The 17,048-nt window shown below is 40.7% G+C and overlaps 1 protein-coding gene across 8 annotated transcripts in view; it reads right to left on the bottom strand.

The window, feature by feature from the left end:
- Positions 1 to 230: 230 nt before the first annotated feature.
- Positions 231 to 17,048, bottom strand: part of RAD51B (RAD51 paralog B) — a 349,885-nt gene continuing 333,067 nt past the window's right edge. For 3 of the 8 annotated variants that reach the window (XM_060762199.2, XM_060762181.2, XM_067462797.1), the window contains one exon: positions 231 to 2,545. In XM_060762199.2, the coding sequence (XP_060618182.2) occupies positions 2,409 to 2,545 (137 nt within the window). In that variant the 3' untranslated portion in view covers positions 231 to 2,408. The remainder of the gene's footprint in view (positions 2,546 to 17,048) is intronic. The other 5 variants (XR_010908972.1, XR_010908973.1, XM_060762241.2 and 2 more) reach the window with 2 other exon arrangements.

Raw genomic sequence — 17,048 nt, 5'->3', positions numbered from 1 at the left:
TGAGCAGTGGAGGCAGCTTTGAAGTTTGAAAATAGCTGCTGGACGTTGCCTAGAATCATAGGCAAGGAATAAGAAAGTGTGTGTCAGGAGGGGGGGGGGGCTTGGGATAGAGAAAACTGTTCTTTGACTGTTGCTGCCAAAAACCTGCTAACAACTCTGTGTGCTTTCAAGACTCTCACTCAATTTCTCCATCTTTAAATCCCAATACTTCATTTACACTGGCAGGGAGAGAAGGTATAAAACTTTATTAAATACACTCGTGGCTTAGGTAATATATCTCCAGAGAAAATGATTGAGAAAAACATTTAAGAGTTTTGTCCTTACAAAATTATACTGTTCTTGACAAGAGGACCTGGTTAAACAAATGCCACATTTGACGTTTCAAAACACCTCCCCGCTTCCCAAACACACACACAAATATGCTGTGCACACATTTTCTGTCTCCCTCCCTCCCTTTCATCCCCTGAAGATTTTTGGCTTATCCAGGCCATGCTGGTTCCCTGGAAACGCAAGTGTCCCTCTGTGGAATTTGCTTTGCCATTCAGTCTATTGTGTGGCTGAAAGGTCCTGAAACTAGACATGTGATCCCAAGGGAGGGGGAAGGAAGGGAAGGACTTCTGTGCCTTTGGAAACATTCCCCAAATATCAAACGATTATCCAGATCAAATGGAAGCCCTGCTCTATCCAGTTAGAGGTAAAAGAGGTAGGCCATGCCATCGAATGAGAAATTCTCTTTTTCATTTTAAATTACCCAACAGGTAACACAGAAGGTAGGGAACACTTCCCTCATCTAACTTAATTTGGGTTTAAAAAAAGAAAAGAAAGTAGCTCATTGCAACATAGTGCTATGCGTAGCTGTGGCAACAACTCCTTTGTGTCTGGAAAAGAGAGCAAGCGTGGGTGTGTGTTTCTGAAAAGAGTCTCCTGGACGGACATGATTCCTTCTGCATCTGTAATAAAAGCAAAATGGTTGTGGATCCAAATGATACTTCCAAAGACATCGAGTCTCTTTGCTTACTGATTTATGTGCAGTAGATGGTGTGTAAAGCCCTCCCACCCTTTGGATGAAAACACATTCTGTTCATTTCAATGGAAGGGGCACTGGGGAGTGGAAAAACTATCAAACGCCAGTGGAGAGCTTTTCACTCAAGATGATTGTTTTGCCTTCCAGAAATGTTTGTATTTGGAAAAAAAAGTTTACAGTGCATTCATACTTGTATCACTCCACCAGAACAGATGGTCTGTAAGAGGACTTTCAAGCCTAATTCTTTGGTATAACAATATATTAGAGAAGGTGGTGGCATAATTTCCTAATTTGCTTATCAAAAGATAGTGTGTTCCATAAAGTCTAATCCTGGCTCTCTTCCCAACATGTTTGATGAGCCAAACATGCCTTGCATTCAGCTAGCCTAGTTGACCTCTTGGAAGAATAGGTATCTTTGCATCTGAATGCCACCGTAAAATAGTTTTTTAAAAAAGCCCCAAACACTTTGGATATTGTCTTTGCAGGTGACATGAACAAGATATGCTCTTTCAACCACAGATTCATCAAACTGCAAATATGGGGATGAGGATACTGACAACTAGTTTTGAACAAGACAATGCTAAGCATTTTTTGGACACCCTGAGTCTCTATAAACATCTTAATTTACTATTTTTTAATCAGTTCACAGTGAAATTGCTACTGAAACCATTTTTTTTTTTACTGAGACTAGACTTCTTCTCACTACTTCTACTGCTACAAATGAAATAGGAAAGAGACCTCAGGCTGTTATCACAGGTAAACATATGGATGTTGCCTTCAAAACAGGATACTTCCTATCAAGCATGGACAGATCCTGTACTTTTCTCGCAATATGCTGGCCTACCTTGATACAATAAAAATGTATGACATCAACTGAAATCTATGAGGTGCTTTGAGAATTAAGACCAATTCATATTGACCTCTGGGATTTTGGTGGCCAGGAGCCTTGAAGATCCTGCCACACAGAGCAAACAGAAAATATGTTCTCTCTACCTTCTCAAACCTGGAGGGTAAGTTTTTGTTACGTCAGAAACACAGAGAGATCAATGCACCACAAATGGAAGAAAAGCACAGAGCTATTTATCATCCATATCGACCAACAGTAACCCATATTTATGCTGGTGTTAATTAAGGAGAATGCATAAGATGGATGCCAGAGTGCATCATCAGTTCGGAATGTTCTAACAACCTTCATGCAGAAGATGCTCAAGATGTAGGAAACAGCATCAAGTGCCTTTGTTGTATATACTTCTTTATTTTGCTGGTGAAATTGGGCAAAGCCATTTCAGGTTCATTGTTGAAAGTATCTTTCCTCACTTTGGGCTTCAGCATATTTCCCCCCTTGCTGTATATACTTCTTTATTTTGGCAACTCTCCTAGTAGACTATGGACTCTTGCTGGTGAAACTGGGCAAAGCCATTTCAGGTTCATTGTTGAAAGTATCTTTCCTCACTTTGATTGCTTGCAGTGCAGGATTTGTTCCTTCCCAACTGCAACATTGCTGGTCCTTTTGACCTGAATCTGAAAGACAGAAGAAATATAGTTGGTTCAGTGATAATGTGATGCATATTATACACTGGTTGTTCTTAGGTTGAAAAGTCTGAATAATAAACAAAGAGATAAAAGATTGAGAAATCAGCACAACCTAAAAACCAACACAGATGCAGTTTCCCACTGTCAGCTGGTTTTTGGCTGGTTGATAACGCACCTTCTCATTTTACTTCTGCTTTTGATTAACAAATGATTATCATCTTTGCAGTAGTGAGATCAACTGTTCCAGAGGCTTCAAGGAACCAAGTCATTTGGCAGATAGTGCACTTGAAAGATCATAAAATACCATTAAAATAAATTAGGAAATATGCTTGACACTGTACTTGCCCTATTTTGCTTTGTTGTCCACTTCAAGGTTTCTGAGAAATTTTACACGAAACTACCAAAAGGGAGCAATCCTATGCTACGAGTGAGGGCAGCTGAGTGCTTGTAGCCTGCTTCAGTGGGCCCTCTCCATAGTCAGAAAGGGATGTCCATGTGCAGAGACCTTTCTTGCTTATTATTGTTATGGACTGTCAAATTGGCTTCAAGGCATAAGAGACCTCCAAGAGAAGAACCCATTATAAAGTGCTCAGGACTTTCAAACTCAGGATTGTAGCTTATTTATTTATTATTATTTATTAACATTATTTGTACCCCGCTACCATCTCCCCAAGGGACTCGGTGTGGCTTACATGAGGCCGAGCCCAACAACAACAATACAAGCAATAAACAGCAATACAGCAATTAAAAACATAGACAATAAAATAAACAACATTATCAATAAAATAACACACAATTAAAAACAAAGGGAAGGCCAAATGTAAAGTTAAAATTGGAAATAAGCTTCCTTAATTGAGTCTATCCATTTACAATGACATTCTCTTCTCTACTGACTTCAGCTTTACCAAAGATCTAGGAACTTTATCTCTCTATGCAGCAGGAGAAAGCTTTTTTTTTTTTTTACAATATTCCACAGATGTGTGGAGGGGACAGGAAAAGTAGCATGAGAATTGTCAGGAAAGGCCTTGAATTTACAGGACCTTGGTCCTACTTGTTCTCCGACATGCACCCATGTAGGCTTGAAGCTACACCTTCATCTAGCCTAGTTTGGTTTTGTGGAGGAAAATACTTTTAAAAGTAGCAAAACAAATGCTGTCTCTCCCTCTACTCTGTGATAGGCTTTCCATATTTTGAAAAGCTAAAAAGAAACATATTTACCAAGCGACTACTTAAAACTACTTATTATTATGATAACTTTCTTTAACACCCCCACTACAAAGATCATTGCTTCTAGAAATATCCCTAATCTGCATAGTATTTGAATGACAATTATTTTTCCATCCCTTTCTCCCTTTCCCACCTCTTCCTCTTTGCCTCACCAAGAAGCCACCCTCTTCCATCACACCATGCAGGCAGACGTTCCCTAAGCTGCCTCACTCAGCTAACGCCTCTTCCTCTTCTGGGTCTGACTCCCTCCTCTCCTCACAATTCTTTCTCTGGCCACTTGGCTGGCCTGGCCTCTGTCTCTTCACTTCAATGGAGACGGTGAGAAGGGGATGAGCAGGCAGTGTTGGCAAGCAAGATATTAAACATCTGCCCAGATGGAAAAAGAGGACATGTTGAGGGAAGAAGGATAAATGGTAACCCTACTCTATGAGCCAGCAGGGCCCTGTTTATTTATTTATTTATTTATTTATTTCACAGTTTTCTATACCGAGCTTCTCAACCTCATTGAGGGACTCAGCCCAGTTTCCAGCCATAAAAAACATATACACTCATTAAAATAACATATATCACAATTACAAAAACAACTTTAAAAACACTATATATAAAACTACAGTGGTCAGTCGTCCTATTAAGATGGATCTACATCAACTTCCATCCAGGGTCCTATGGTGTTGTTTCATTCATCGAAGGCCTGACTCCACAGCCACGTCTTCACCCGTTTCCTAAATGTTAGGATGGATGGGGTGGTTCTGGCCTCCAGAGGGAGAGAGTTCCAAAGTCGCGGGGCCACCACCGAGAAGGCCCTGTCCCTCGTCCCCACCAGGCGCGCTTGCGAGGCCGGTGGGACCGAGAGCAGGGCCTCTCCAGATGATCTTAATAATCTTGATGGTTCGTAGGGGAGAATACGTTCGGAGAGGTAAACAGGGCCGGAGTCGTTTAGGTAAAGCAGTGCCTCAACTACTTATCCCACCCATCCCAGGTATGTGTGGTGGCCTTGCCATTGAGAAATCTTTCATTTGTGTTTGGATATACAATAATCTGTCAATTTAGGTTTAACAAACAGATGTAATCACTTTGTAAAATAATGGAATAAATACCATATATTTTTTGTTGGAGAGGGGTTAGTCTAACAAGTAGCATTTACTCCAGAAGTGCACACAGTGTAGCCTTCGGATTACATTGGTCCGCCCTCCTTCCTCCAGCTCCAAACAAGGCTGTCTTTGTGGCCCGAAGTCTCTTTTCTGGCAAAAACTGGATGCATTGTCTCCTCTTGATGCCTTCTTTGGAGGCTTTTAAGCAGAGGCTGGATGGCTATCTTTCAGGGGTGGTTTGAATGAGATTTTTTCTGCTTCTTGGCAGGGGGTTGAACTGGATGGCCCATGAGGACTCTTCCAACTCTATGATTCATAAATGGCAATTTACATTGAAATAGGTTGCAGCTTCCCTACACAGTGGAACATCAGAAAACGAGACGTCCCCTGACTAACTTCATTTTTTTTTTCAAAACCAGAAGTGGACTCCTATTTGGAGTCGGTGGGCATTTGCATACCTGTGTAGCAAACCCCCCACCCCAAAGTGTCTCCAGGGCAGAAAATTGCACTCTAGATCTTAGGGAACTGCACACCACAATTTGCACAACAATTCAAAACAGCAATGGCAGTGGAATGACAATGTTGAGGATTACTGAGGCATTTTGGGAGTTTTTAAAAATAAAAACAAACACATAACTGTAAAGCAAAAAAATACTGGACATAAAAAGTAATGTTAGCTTAATAAATGACATTTGCCAACTGTCTTTTCCTGACGTATACAATCATATACTATAACTGTTTGATTGTAAGACACCATCAATTTCAGTAGAACCAGCAGGAAAAAGCTCTCTCCTGCTCTTCCTCCCTCTCTGTATATATTTGCAATTCTAACACACACACACAACTTATTGGAAATATTTATATGGGGGAAATGTGTATTTTAGAATCAAAGAAATACAGTACTTATACCTGACTTTACTTTACACACCAAAGTATGGGAGGGGGGATTCTTGCAGGTGCAGGTTGCTTCATGAATGAAGGCAGCCCACAGAATAAAAGGGGCAAATCCTCTCTGCCTCATGGTGATTGGCTTTGAGATTAAAAGGAGCAAAGCAAAACCCTGACTTGCCTACCTCTGATCTTATGAATAACCCCTCTGTCCATGAACTAACCTTCATTGGGTGCGGTATGTGTCTGTTGAAATGGATGAAACTTTGCTGATCTCTATCTGCTGAGGATATGAACCTAGGCATATTTATCACATATCTCAGCCCCGAGAAGACGTGATGATGGGCAAGCAGCTCACTCTGCTAATCTATCCAATCTCTCTATTAGAGATTTTCTAAAGGCAAAAGTATTTACTAAGGTTGGACAGGACCCGGAGAGTTTAAACAAACACATTTATCTTGCAGCCTTTCATCAAGTTGCTTTGCAACAAGGTTCGGTATTTATTAGGATTTAATCTTTCTTGGATTTTACAAATTGTGGCCTGGTTTGGACAATAGTCTCCTCTCACCATCTCCTTATATGTCAGATTGCATCACATTTATTTGGCCAGTGGGCATATATCCAGCCATCCATGCACCCATCCCCATGGGCAAAACATTTGAATCCAACATGTATCTGTGCATCACATCCAGTCTAGACATGCCTGGATGCCACGATGGATATCTCAGTTGGTTTCTGGAAGTGATCATGCAATCTAGGCCTAGAGAGGTTGGACTTTATGTTTATACACATTATTAAAATGGTATGATGATGCTTGGCCGTCTGGAGGTAGAGGTTCAGAGTGGGCAGGATTCCTCCTGGAAAGCAGTTGTTCCTCTCTTGCAGGAACATGTAAGGAACAGACTAGGGAGGTCTATAGCTCAAAACTGGCCAATTTGTGGACCAAATTGCAGTGCAGAAAGACTAGAATTCGAAGGAACCCTTGGAAAGAGATGTTGAAGCCAGTACCAAGAGTGACCATGCTCACTACTTATGCACTTTAGCATTTGGAGAGGAGGAGGATTAGCACATTTTAACCCACTGGTGTGCTGGCTAATTCACTTGGATTTTATGATACATCTTAAATGAATACTGGTGTTAGCCATTTAATGTAATTGTATCATAATTGCTTTTAGGATATATGTTATGATGTTTTACTAATGTTTTAGTTTACTATGTCTTATTGGATTTTTAAAATTATTTTCATCTAGATGCTTAATTCTTTGTAGTAAGTTTACTGTTGTTTCTGTGCATTATCTGGTATTATTTTGATGTCTTTGTATTCACTTGAGGCATGTGTGTCCGTAAACTGCCCTGAGTCCCTTTGGGGAGAGAGTGTGGTCTGAAATAAAGATTATTATTATTATTATTATTATTATTAAACGGCCCCCCTGGTGGCACAACAGGTTAAACAGCGGACTTGCTGACCAAAAAGTTGGTGGTTCAAATCTGGGGCGCAAGATGAGCTCCTGCTGTTAGGTCAAGCTTCTGTCAACCTAGCAGTTCAAAAACATGCAAATGTGAGTAGTTCAATAGGTACTGCTTCTGCAGGAAGGCAACAGCGCTGCATGAAGTCATGCTGGCCACATGGTCTTGGAGGTGTCCACAGACAATGCCAGCTCTTTAGTTTAGAAATGAAGATGAGCACCACCTCCCAGAGTTGGCCATGACTAGACTTTACCATTATTATTATTATTATTATTATTATTATTATTATTATTATTATTATACACAAATAAAGAAATAAGAAATGGGCAGAGAAGAAACCAAAGATAGTATCCAAGTCTTATCAGCAAAACAATATTTCAGGTGATAATGACTTCAGCTTGCACCTCCTTGTTTGGTAGAGAGCTTAAGTGAAAGAGAAGTGTTTGCTACTAGTAATTGCACTGCAAGGTGACAGAGGCCTAGACAAACATGTGCTTTGGCATGCTGGATTTCTTTAGCTGATCATTCAAACAAGCTCCATTGTAGTAGCCCTGAAAAGCAAAGTCTCTCCAAGGACCCCACAGGGCAACATGCACCTAGATGAGACAACTGCCATTGTTCAGGAACAAAGCACTGGAGAATGTCAACAAAGCTGGGTAAAGATGCAGTTTTAAGGTAAAGGAATAGTCTCAAAGGGACTGATGAATTGAATAGAAGTAGTATGTCAACTGGAACTTTGGAGAGAGGGCATCTCATGGATACTGGAAGAAGAAAGAGATTGAATACATTTAAAAAAGAAAAAAATACAATCACTTCTCTTCTTTGTTCACCTCTATAACACTATCAGCTTTATCTTCCAATCAGTAAAGTAGATCGATCACCCACCAGACTAACTAGTTATTTACAAAAATACTAGATCTAGCCTGAGGCTCTCGTGTTGTTCCAAGTATTGTAACTGATATGTATTGACGCTCTGAAGAACAACATCCTGCAAATCTCACCAAATTAGGCATAAATCCAGAATGTGCAAATTCTCATTATGGAATGAACTTGTGTATCTGACAATGGGGAGAGACATGAACATTTTGCTTCAGATGCTGGGCTGGATGCAGAGCACAACTTCACCCATGCAGTTAGATTTTTTTTGGCTCCCTCTTCCAATTGCAACTCCCTGAGAAGGCACTCCCAAGAGCTGCAGTTCCCTGGAGAATGGCATGTGAAGGGGCACCAGGAATTTGGAAGAAGTCGGCACAGCAGCCTTGTACAAGTGGAAGTACCTTTTTGCTTATAGAACTCAATCTGATGGGACTCGAGCCATGGTGGCAAAACTTTACTCTGCAGGATGTTAAAGCGCCTGCATGGAGGTGCAGTACTTCTCAATAACGTCTTAATCCATGCTGACTTAGAGCAAATGAGTACTGTCTGATCCCCACATTAGTTGTTTCTGTAAATACCACTAGAGGTTCCTGCAGCTGGCATCAAATGCTGCATTCAATTTGTGCTCTGTGAGTATTTTTATCACTAAAATTAATACATCATAAAATAGTTGTTAGCCTGTCATGTAAGCAATAGCTGTTTGGTCAACTCTTTCCTAAATCCTTTAATCCTGGGAATTGTGTCACACCTATTCCACTTTCATCAGGCCTTTAAATATATCTTTAAAGGGGATTTTTAAACCATCCTCATGAGAGAGGCATCTTTTTCTCATTAACTTTTCACATTCTTGCCTATTTAACATTCTGTAGTGATACCAGACAACAAGGAATTGCTGAAATAGTAGATGACAAGTGCTGCGGTGTAGCCAGCCATACAAAAAGGGCTAGAAGGGACATTATGAGAAGTTTAAATATTCTCCTAGAGCAGGATCATTTAAACTGGACTCAGGGAGAAATTGGATGGGTGAGTTACTGCGTTTCAAGTCTTTGTTCTTGCATGGGTTTCAGAAACATAGAATATAGAGTTGGATGAGACCACATGGGTCATCCAGTCCAACCTTCTGCCATGCAGGAAAAGCACCATCAAAGCACTGCTGACAGACAGGTTTGGAAATAGGATGGAGAAAGTTGTCTGGGCACCTTTAGTAACACCAGCAAGGATGCGGTGTGATGGCCAGAAGCTCTTTGGACCTTTGTGGCCACTGCTAAAGCAACAAAAAGTGACATAGGAAAGGGTGGCCATCCAGTGGGTCCTAACTGGGAGGCCTAGGCTCCATCCTATGTTGCAGTATAGCTTCTCCTGGGGCCAGGCCGGAGTATTGCCACTCCGGACCAGTTTCACGTTATGTGGTCCATGTAGATGGCCCTTCAGGGCCTTCAATTATGACATATTAGAAAAGGAGACAGGGTCCAAAACTGAAAAGAGACATTGTAACACTTCTGGTTTTTACAGAGAGGATTCATCTAATCCCAAGTGTAGTTGTGAGCTTAATATCCTTCTGCCACATCAAAATTGTAATGCACATTGGTTTGGAAAACCACAAGCCAAATCACTATAAAAATACTCTCTCTAGAGAAACATTCCTAACCTAGTTGTTGGAAAGGTGTCAGTGGAACTTAAAAGACACAGAAATCAAGACATAGGGTTGCTAGACCCAACATTTGTCACTCAACAATACTTTGTTATTTAAGCAAGATCTCCATCCGTTTGCTCTGTGTTCTGATTTTAAACATTTACTGCATGTGGGTGGAAGATGGACCAGTGACCTTTTCATGTGCCTCTTTCTGTCAACCTAGAGATAAAGGTTTCCTATTGACATTAAATCTAGTTGCATCCGACTCTAGGGTGGTAGTCATCTCCATTTCTAAACCAAAGAGCTGGCGTTTTCCATAGACACCTCCAAGGTCATGTGGCTGGCCTGACAGCATGGAGCACTGTTACTTTCCTGCCGAATTAATCTACTCACATTTGAATGTTTTCGAACTGCTAGGTTGGCAGAAGCTGGGGCTATCAGTGGGACCTCACTCCACTCCCCAGATTTCAACTGCCAATGTTTTGGTCAGCATGTTCAGCAGCTCAGCGGTTTAACCCGCTGTGCCACCGGGGGCTCCATATCCTAGACATAGCCAGTGACAAAAGTTCTCCTCCTTTATTTCACAAATCTCTCAAACTACTCACCCTGATCATAAAAATCTCACTCTTTCTGATTTATTTGCTTTTGCCACTGACCTCTCCTCCATAGCAACAAAATTGGAATACATCAAATAATACATCAAATAATATGACATTATTAAACTCAAATTTAGACATTTCAGTGACACTTCAGGTAATCTATGAAGTCACAATCATTGGCCTGAATATGCAATCTCAAAACTGCTGTTGTATGAATAATGCTGGGATTGGGGGAGAAATGGCAATATTAAGTTCCATGTGTATCACTGATTTGTTTGTTCATTTCATTGTATGCTCCCTTTCTCCCATAGTGAGACCCAAGGTAGCTCTCAGAGACAATTGAAAACATAAACCTTAAAATTTAAAAACAATTAAAATCACACAAAACAGAGTAATTTTTAATTAACATATTACAATTAAAAAGAAAAACAAACATCCCAGTAATAAGCTCTCTTGCTTATACATTAAAGGCCTGCTTAAACAAAAATGTCAGTCCGCCAGTGAAAGCAAAGCAGATTGGGGACCAGTCTAGTCTCCTGTCTAAGAAAATGCTAGAAGGTGGGAGCCGTCACTATAAAGGCTCTCTCTCGTGTCCTCGCCAAGCAAACCTGTGATAGTGGCTGGACCAAGAGAAAGCCTTCCCCCCAAGGATCCCAAAGTGCAGGCAGGTTTGTATTAGGAGATATGGTCTTTCAGATAATCTGGACCCAAGCTTTATAGGGCCTTATAGTGAAGCCATTTTAACAAGGAAGTTATATGCTCTCTATAATTATAATTGCATAATTGTATAACAACCAAGTAGCAACAGTCAGAACAGAACATGGAACAACCGAGTGGTACAAGATTGGGAAGGAGTATGGCAGGACTGTATACTCTCACCCAAACTATTCAACTTGTATGCAGAACACATCATGCGGCGTGCGGGGCTTGACGAATCCAAGGCTGGAGTTAAAATTGTTGGAAGAAACATTAACAACCTTAGATATGCAGATGGCTGAAAGTGAGGAGGAGCTGAGGAGTCTTCTAACCAAGATGAAAGAAGAAAGTGCAAAAGTTGGGTTGCAGTTAAACATAAAAAAATATCAAGATTATGGCAATCAGAATGATTGGCAAATAGAAGGAGAAAATGTGGAGGCAGTGACAGACTTTGTATTTCTAGGTCCAAAGATTACTGCAGATGCAGACTGAAGCCGTGAAATCAGAAGATGTTTACTTCTTGGGAGAAGAGCAATGACCAATCTCAATAAAACAGTGAAGAGTTGAGACATCACACTGGCAATGAAGATCTGCCTAGTTAAAGCAAAGGTATTCCCTGTAGTAACCTATGGATGTGAGAGTTGGACCATAAGGAAGGCTGAGCGAAGGAAGATAGATGCTTTTGAACTGTGGTGTTGGAGGAAAATTCTGAGAGTGCCTTGGACCACAATAAGATCAAACCAGTCCATACTCCAGGAAATAAAGCCCGACTGTTCACTGGAGAGAAGGATATTAGAGGCAAAGATGAAGTATTCTGGCCACATAATGAGAAGACAGGAAAGCTTAGAGAAGACAATGATGCTGGGGAAAATGAAAGGAAAAAGGAAGAGGGGCCAACCAAGGGCAAGATGGATGGATGTTATCCTTGAAGTGACTGGCCTGACTTTGAAGAAACTAGGGGTGGCCATGGCCGACAAGGAGCACTAGTGTGGGCTGGTCCATGAGGTTACAATAAGTCAGAAGCGACTGAACAAATAAACAACAATGTAATTGTATTTCCCGGCGTGCAGGTCTTCATGTTTTAATCCATAAAAAGCAGAGGCTTCATAACCCACCGAAATGTCACTTACCCATGTCAAAACACACACACGCACACACACATCCCTATCCACAATATTGGTTGGAGATTACCCAAATAGCAAGCATATGATGGAATATGCACACAGGCTGAGCAATCAAAGTAGGAAATGACATATGCCTTCAGCACATTTTCTCTCTTTGGCTTCTTTCCAGTAGGAGGTACAGGAGACAAATGGAGACAATTGCTTCAGTACTTGCTTGGAAAATCAAACACAGTGACTCTAGTTTAGTCTTTTGATGCTTGTTTTCAGAATAGGTTTTGGGTCAAGGTGGCACCAGTGAGACAAAAAAATGCTGTTCTTGTTGGTTCGCAAAGTGTTTTGCCTAACGTTACAAACTGTTAAGTCTCCTGGCCTTCTGTGAATCATATGTACTCATGGTTTGGCTAGATATTTAATAGTCTTATACGACCCTCTATGTAAGAAATGTATCAATCAGCAGGATACTTGTATGATGAACACTGAAGGAAAGTGCTGAAGTCATGCCAGTAAGCACCCTATGCATTCACACTTGTGGGATCCAGCTAGCACACTGTCATGAAGTGAACCAACAACAGGTGATTTATTGGGATAAAAAGAGGGAAGGTATAAAGCCATTTGGGTGTAGGTAACAGAAATGTCACACTAGCTCAGTTTCAAAGCAAGTCAAAGGCAAATCCCCTCCAAACAAAGCTTGCCAAGAAAACCCTGTGATGTTTACCTTATGGTTGCCATAAGGATTTCAAGACACACAGCGGCAGCAATAGAAAAGCAGTACAGTCAGCCTTCTACATTTGTGCGTTTGGTTTTTGTGGATTTGATTATTCGTGGATTTGAATAAAATGTTATCTCTAGAAATCTCTAGAACCTCTGCCAGAAGTTGACCAGAGAGTTATGCTGGAAGATCTAGAAATTCCTAGATAGCACAACTCCCTAGGAACCCTAGATTCCCCAGAGTGATTCTATGATCCTCTCTAGTGGAAATTGACCATAGAATTGATTACAGAGTCATACCAGAGGACCTAGAAATTCCCAGAGAGATGTTCTCATAGGAAAACAAAAATAACATTCTTAAAATTATTGCAGTTTTTCTACTTTTGTGGGTGGCTTGTGTCCCAAAGCCCAGCAAATGTGGACAACTGACTGTACATTGGAATAGTTCAGGCACCTGTGCTGGCAAATAAACAGTAAGCATGCTCTACTTCAACAGTAATTCTGTATTCTAGAGCTTTCTCTATATTCCTACAGTAATTCTTTCTGCAAATTGTACAAATGGCTCTTCTTTGAGTCCACATTGATACTTCAACTGCAGTGCTGGATTTAGGGCCAATGAAGCCCTGTGCTAGTTAAGTTATGAGGCCTCTGACTTGTGCCTTGAAAGAGGGAGGCCCGGTAGGCCTACGTGGCCTGCTTTGTGTCACGCTCCTGGAGACTATAAACTCGATCCTTATGTCTGGATTTGCTCCAAAACAGAACACCTTCAAAGCCAAATCCATTGTAAAAATAAATAAATAAATAAATAAATAAATATTTGGCTGGAAGATTGGCCCCTAATCAATGGGGTCCTGTGCTTAAGCACACCTGATCACAGTGGTAAATCTGGCACTGTTCACCTGCCTTGACAGAGCTGTTTCCAGTCCTCCCTCACCCAACTTCCTTCCCCCTCCTTACGAAGAAAGCAAAGTTAGGATCACTGCAAGGGCTGCTGGAAATGCTATTCTAAAATGTTATAAGATAATTACATTCCCTTGTTGTATTACTTCGATTGTGAAACGCAAAATTAGTTCAGAAAACACTTATATCCTCAACAATTCCATTCCATACTCAGTATCAACTATTGTATTCCCAGCAAGTTTGAGCAAAATGGGAGCAGAAGTGATTTGTCAGCTTTGATTTAAAAGGAGAAACAAAACACTTGTAAATATCACAATGACAAGAACAATACAGTGTATAGTTCTTCTGCTTGGAAATAAGCAACATTTTGTCACATACAAGGGTAACATACATTTTAAAATAAAAGTGATAAAATTAGCACTTCTGACCATACAGATGCCTGAACAGCTATCTCTTCTGCCCTCTCCCTCTTGATATGAGTCTTATTCAGGCATCCACCTAATGTGTGTAGAGCCAAAACTGGAGCAGGGATGTAAGAATGAATGTAAACCACACTCCATGATATCAACTATGCATCCAGGGATAAACTTGACCTTGGTGTGTTACGCATATAGGCCAGAGGAGAGCTCTGTGTGTGTTGGCCGAGTGTGGTTACAGAGACATTTTCATACTCACAGGTCAGTTCTCATGTGCTACCCTGATCCTCATCCCTAGTTTTAACTCTAGGCACAATTAGGTAGTAGGGCTATAGACATAGATATGAAATGATTTGTGGCAAGTGGAATCAACCCTGCTGATACATATAACTGATGTCAGTCCAACCTCACTACCTCTGAGGATGCTTGCCATAGATGCAGGCAAAACGTCAGGAGAGAATGCCTCTAGACCATGGCCATATAGCCCCAAAAAACCTACAACAACCCCCTGCCATACAAGATAGATAGATACGTTTTAGATACGTTTTATTGATTGGCCTATTGGCCGTATCAAAACATTTAACACATAACACATTTAACACATAGTCATACAACATACAACGCTCGGTATAAGAGAAGTTAAAATAAAAGAGGTTAAAATAAACAAACTGTTGGCAGATCCCGTTCAGGTCAAATATCTGTGTCACCTCCACAGTTTACCCCAATTGATTCTAAATGTGCAATTCTCAGCTGTGTTGCTTTGAATAGAAAAAGGGCTGTTTTGTGTGTTATTTTAGGATTCCGGCCGGCCAACAAAAATGAAGTTTTAATAAGTGGATCCCAGTGTGTTTTGTGAATAATGTATGGTCCAAGGCAATGGTCTCTCTCTTTCTTATACAGCTCACAGTTGAACAGAACATGTGTGATATCCTCCACCTCTGATGCTCCGCAAATACAAACTCGTTCGTTGTATGGGACCTGATTAAACCTTCCGTGCTTGACCATTGAATCCAGCTGCTCAAAACAAGCTCTGGTAAATACCCTCCTAAGGTGTTTTGGCATATCTGTTTTTAGATATCGAGCTGTTTGGAAGGTGTGTTTAAAGCGGCTTAACCATTTCAATCAGCCAGCTTTACTGAGAGTAGCAATGTCTTTTTGGCCTTCTATATCCAATACTCGTTGAGCAACTATTTTTGGGTCTAGCTCTTCTAAGAGGTTCGGATACCGAGTCGGGAGTCCACAGATCCTAATATATTTTGTCAGGAGAACTAGCCAAGAGGACGGATGTTGATTTTCTTTCTGCTCCAACAGGCACAATTTTGGAAGTCTATCATTTGCCATGGCAATCAGTTTTGCCCAGTAGTTGTAGGCCCTGATTTTAGATAAGCCATCCACTGTATATACTCCCAGTTCCGCTCTTACTGCGGCAGCTGGGGTCGTCCTGTCCACTCCTGGAAAACTTCGCAGGTGCTGTGATTGTGCTTGCTCTAATAATGGTACCTGGTTTAGACCCCAAACTTCAGCTCCATATAAGAGCATGGGAGTTACTTTTGCTTTATATACTTTAAGAAGTGGGTCTAAGGATCCTGGATGGTTGTGATTTATCAATTTAAGTACTTGATTTGCACGTACTCTTGCCCTGACTGATGTTTCAGGGCCACTGGGCCCTGGACTTTGGTACCAAAATGTCCAATCTTAATTGCACCACTATTGGTGAAGGTTCATTCAAGACCATCTCAAGACATTTCTGTTGCCTTAAGCCAGAATTTCTCAAATTGTGCTTCTCCAGGTGTTTTGGACTTCAGCTCCCAGAAATTCCAGCCAGTTTATCAGCTGTTAGGAATTGTGGGAGGTGAAGTCCAAAACATCTGGAGGAGCACAGTTTGAGAAACTCTGGCTTAAACAAAGGATTATATAGCACCCAACTCTTCCTACACTGGTAATATAGTAGCTTCCCACACTTCAGGTGAGCAAGCTGTTACAAGAGTCCATATTGCTTTATCCTCCACCACCTCACCACATCCTACTAAATCCTGGTATCTGCTATCTGAGGCTGGATCTACATTGCTTTATGCTCCAGGATCTGATCCCAGTTTATCATCTTATCCCATATTATCTGGCAGTTCAAAGCAGGTAATCTGGGATCAGATCTTGGGATATAGGGCAGTGTAGGTTGAGCCAGAGATAGCGTCTGCCTTAATGGTAGAGCTAATTGGTCCTAGTTAAGCTCAGTGTATTTTCATATTTTAACAACACTTCCTTTGAAAAGATCACTTTTCTGTGGTTGAAAAACTTTCTGTTTTTGTGTTTGAAAGTTCAATAACAACATTTTATTATGGTCCAAAGTATTTTTTTCCTGTTTAATTGTGTGGTGCTTACTTTGAAAGTAATTGTTATACTTCAGAAATGTCATTTTTGTGCCTGCCACAAACTATGTTGTATTGGTTGAGACTCTATGAAATATTCATTGAAAAACCATAGCAAAATGTGCTGCAAAAACCAAGTTTTTGCAGTTTAATAAGCTTTTTCTATGTTTTATGATACAACCAATTTGGAAATGACATTTATAACCCAGGAATAAAAATTGTGTTACACAGCATCCTCTTCTGACTTCTAATGATTTTCACTGTGATCTTTTTCTGTAAGAGTTTAACAGGGCTTTTCCTCTCTGGGTGTTTTGACCTTGTTATAGATCTTCAGCTGTCAACGTTCCATGCATTGTTCTTTGCACATTTGAATTCATGCTGATTCAACAAATAATTTCCAACTGTCTGCACGGCATAAAATAAGCACAGAAAATACAGAAAAAAACATGACAGCCTATTTATGAATACGTCCTTGCTAATCATAAATGTGATTGTGAAAT

This window comes from Anolis sagrei, chromosome 1 (assembly GCF_037176765.1).
Source record: "Anolis sagrei isolate rAnoSag1 chromosome 1, rAnoSag1.mat, whole genome shotgun sequence".
Lineage (NCBI taxonomy): Eukaryota > Metazoa > Chordata > Lepidosauria > Squamata > Dactyloidae > Anolis > Anolis sagrei.
The sequence above is the reverse complement of the archived record's forward strand: the minus strand, read 5'-3'. Positions and strand labels throughout refer to the sequence as shown.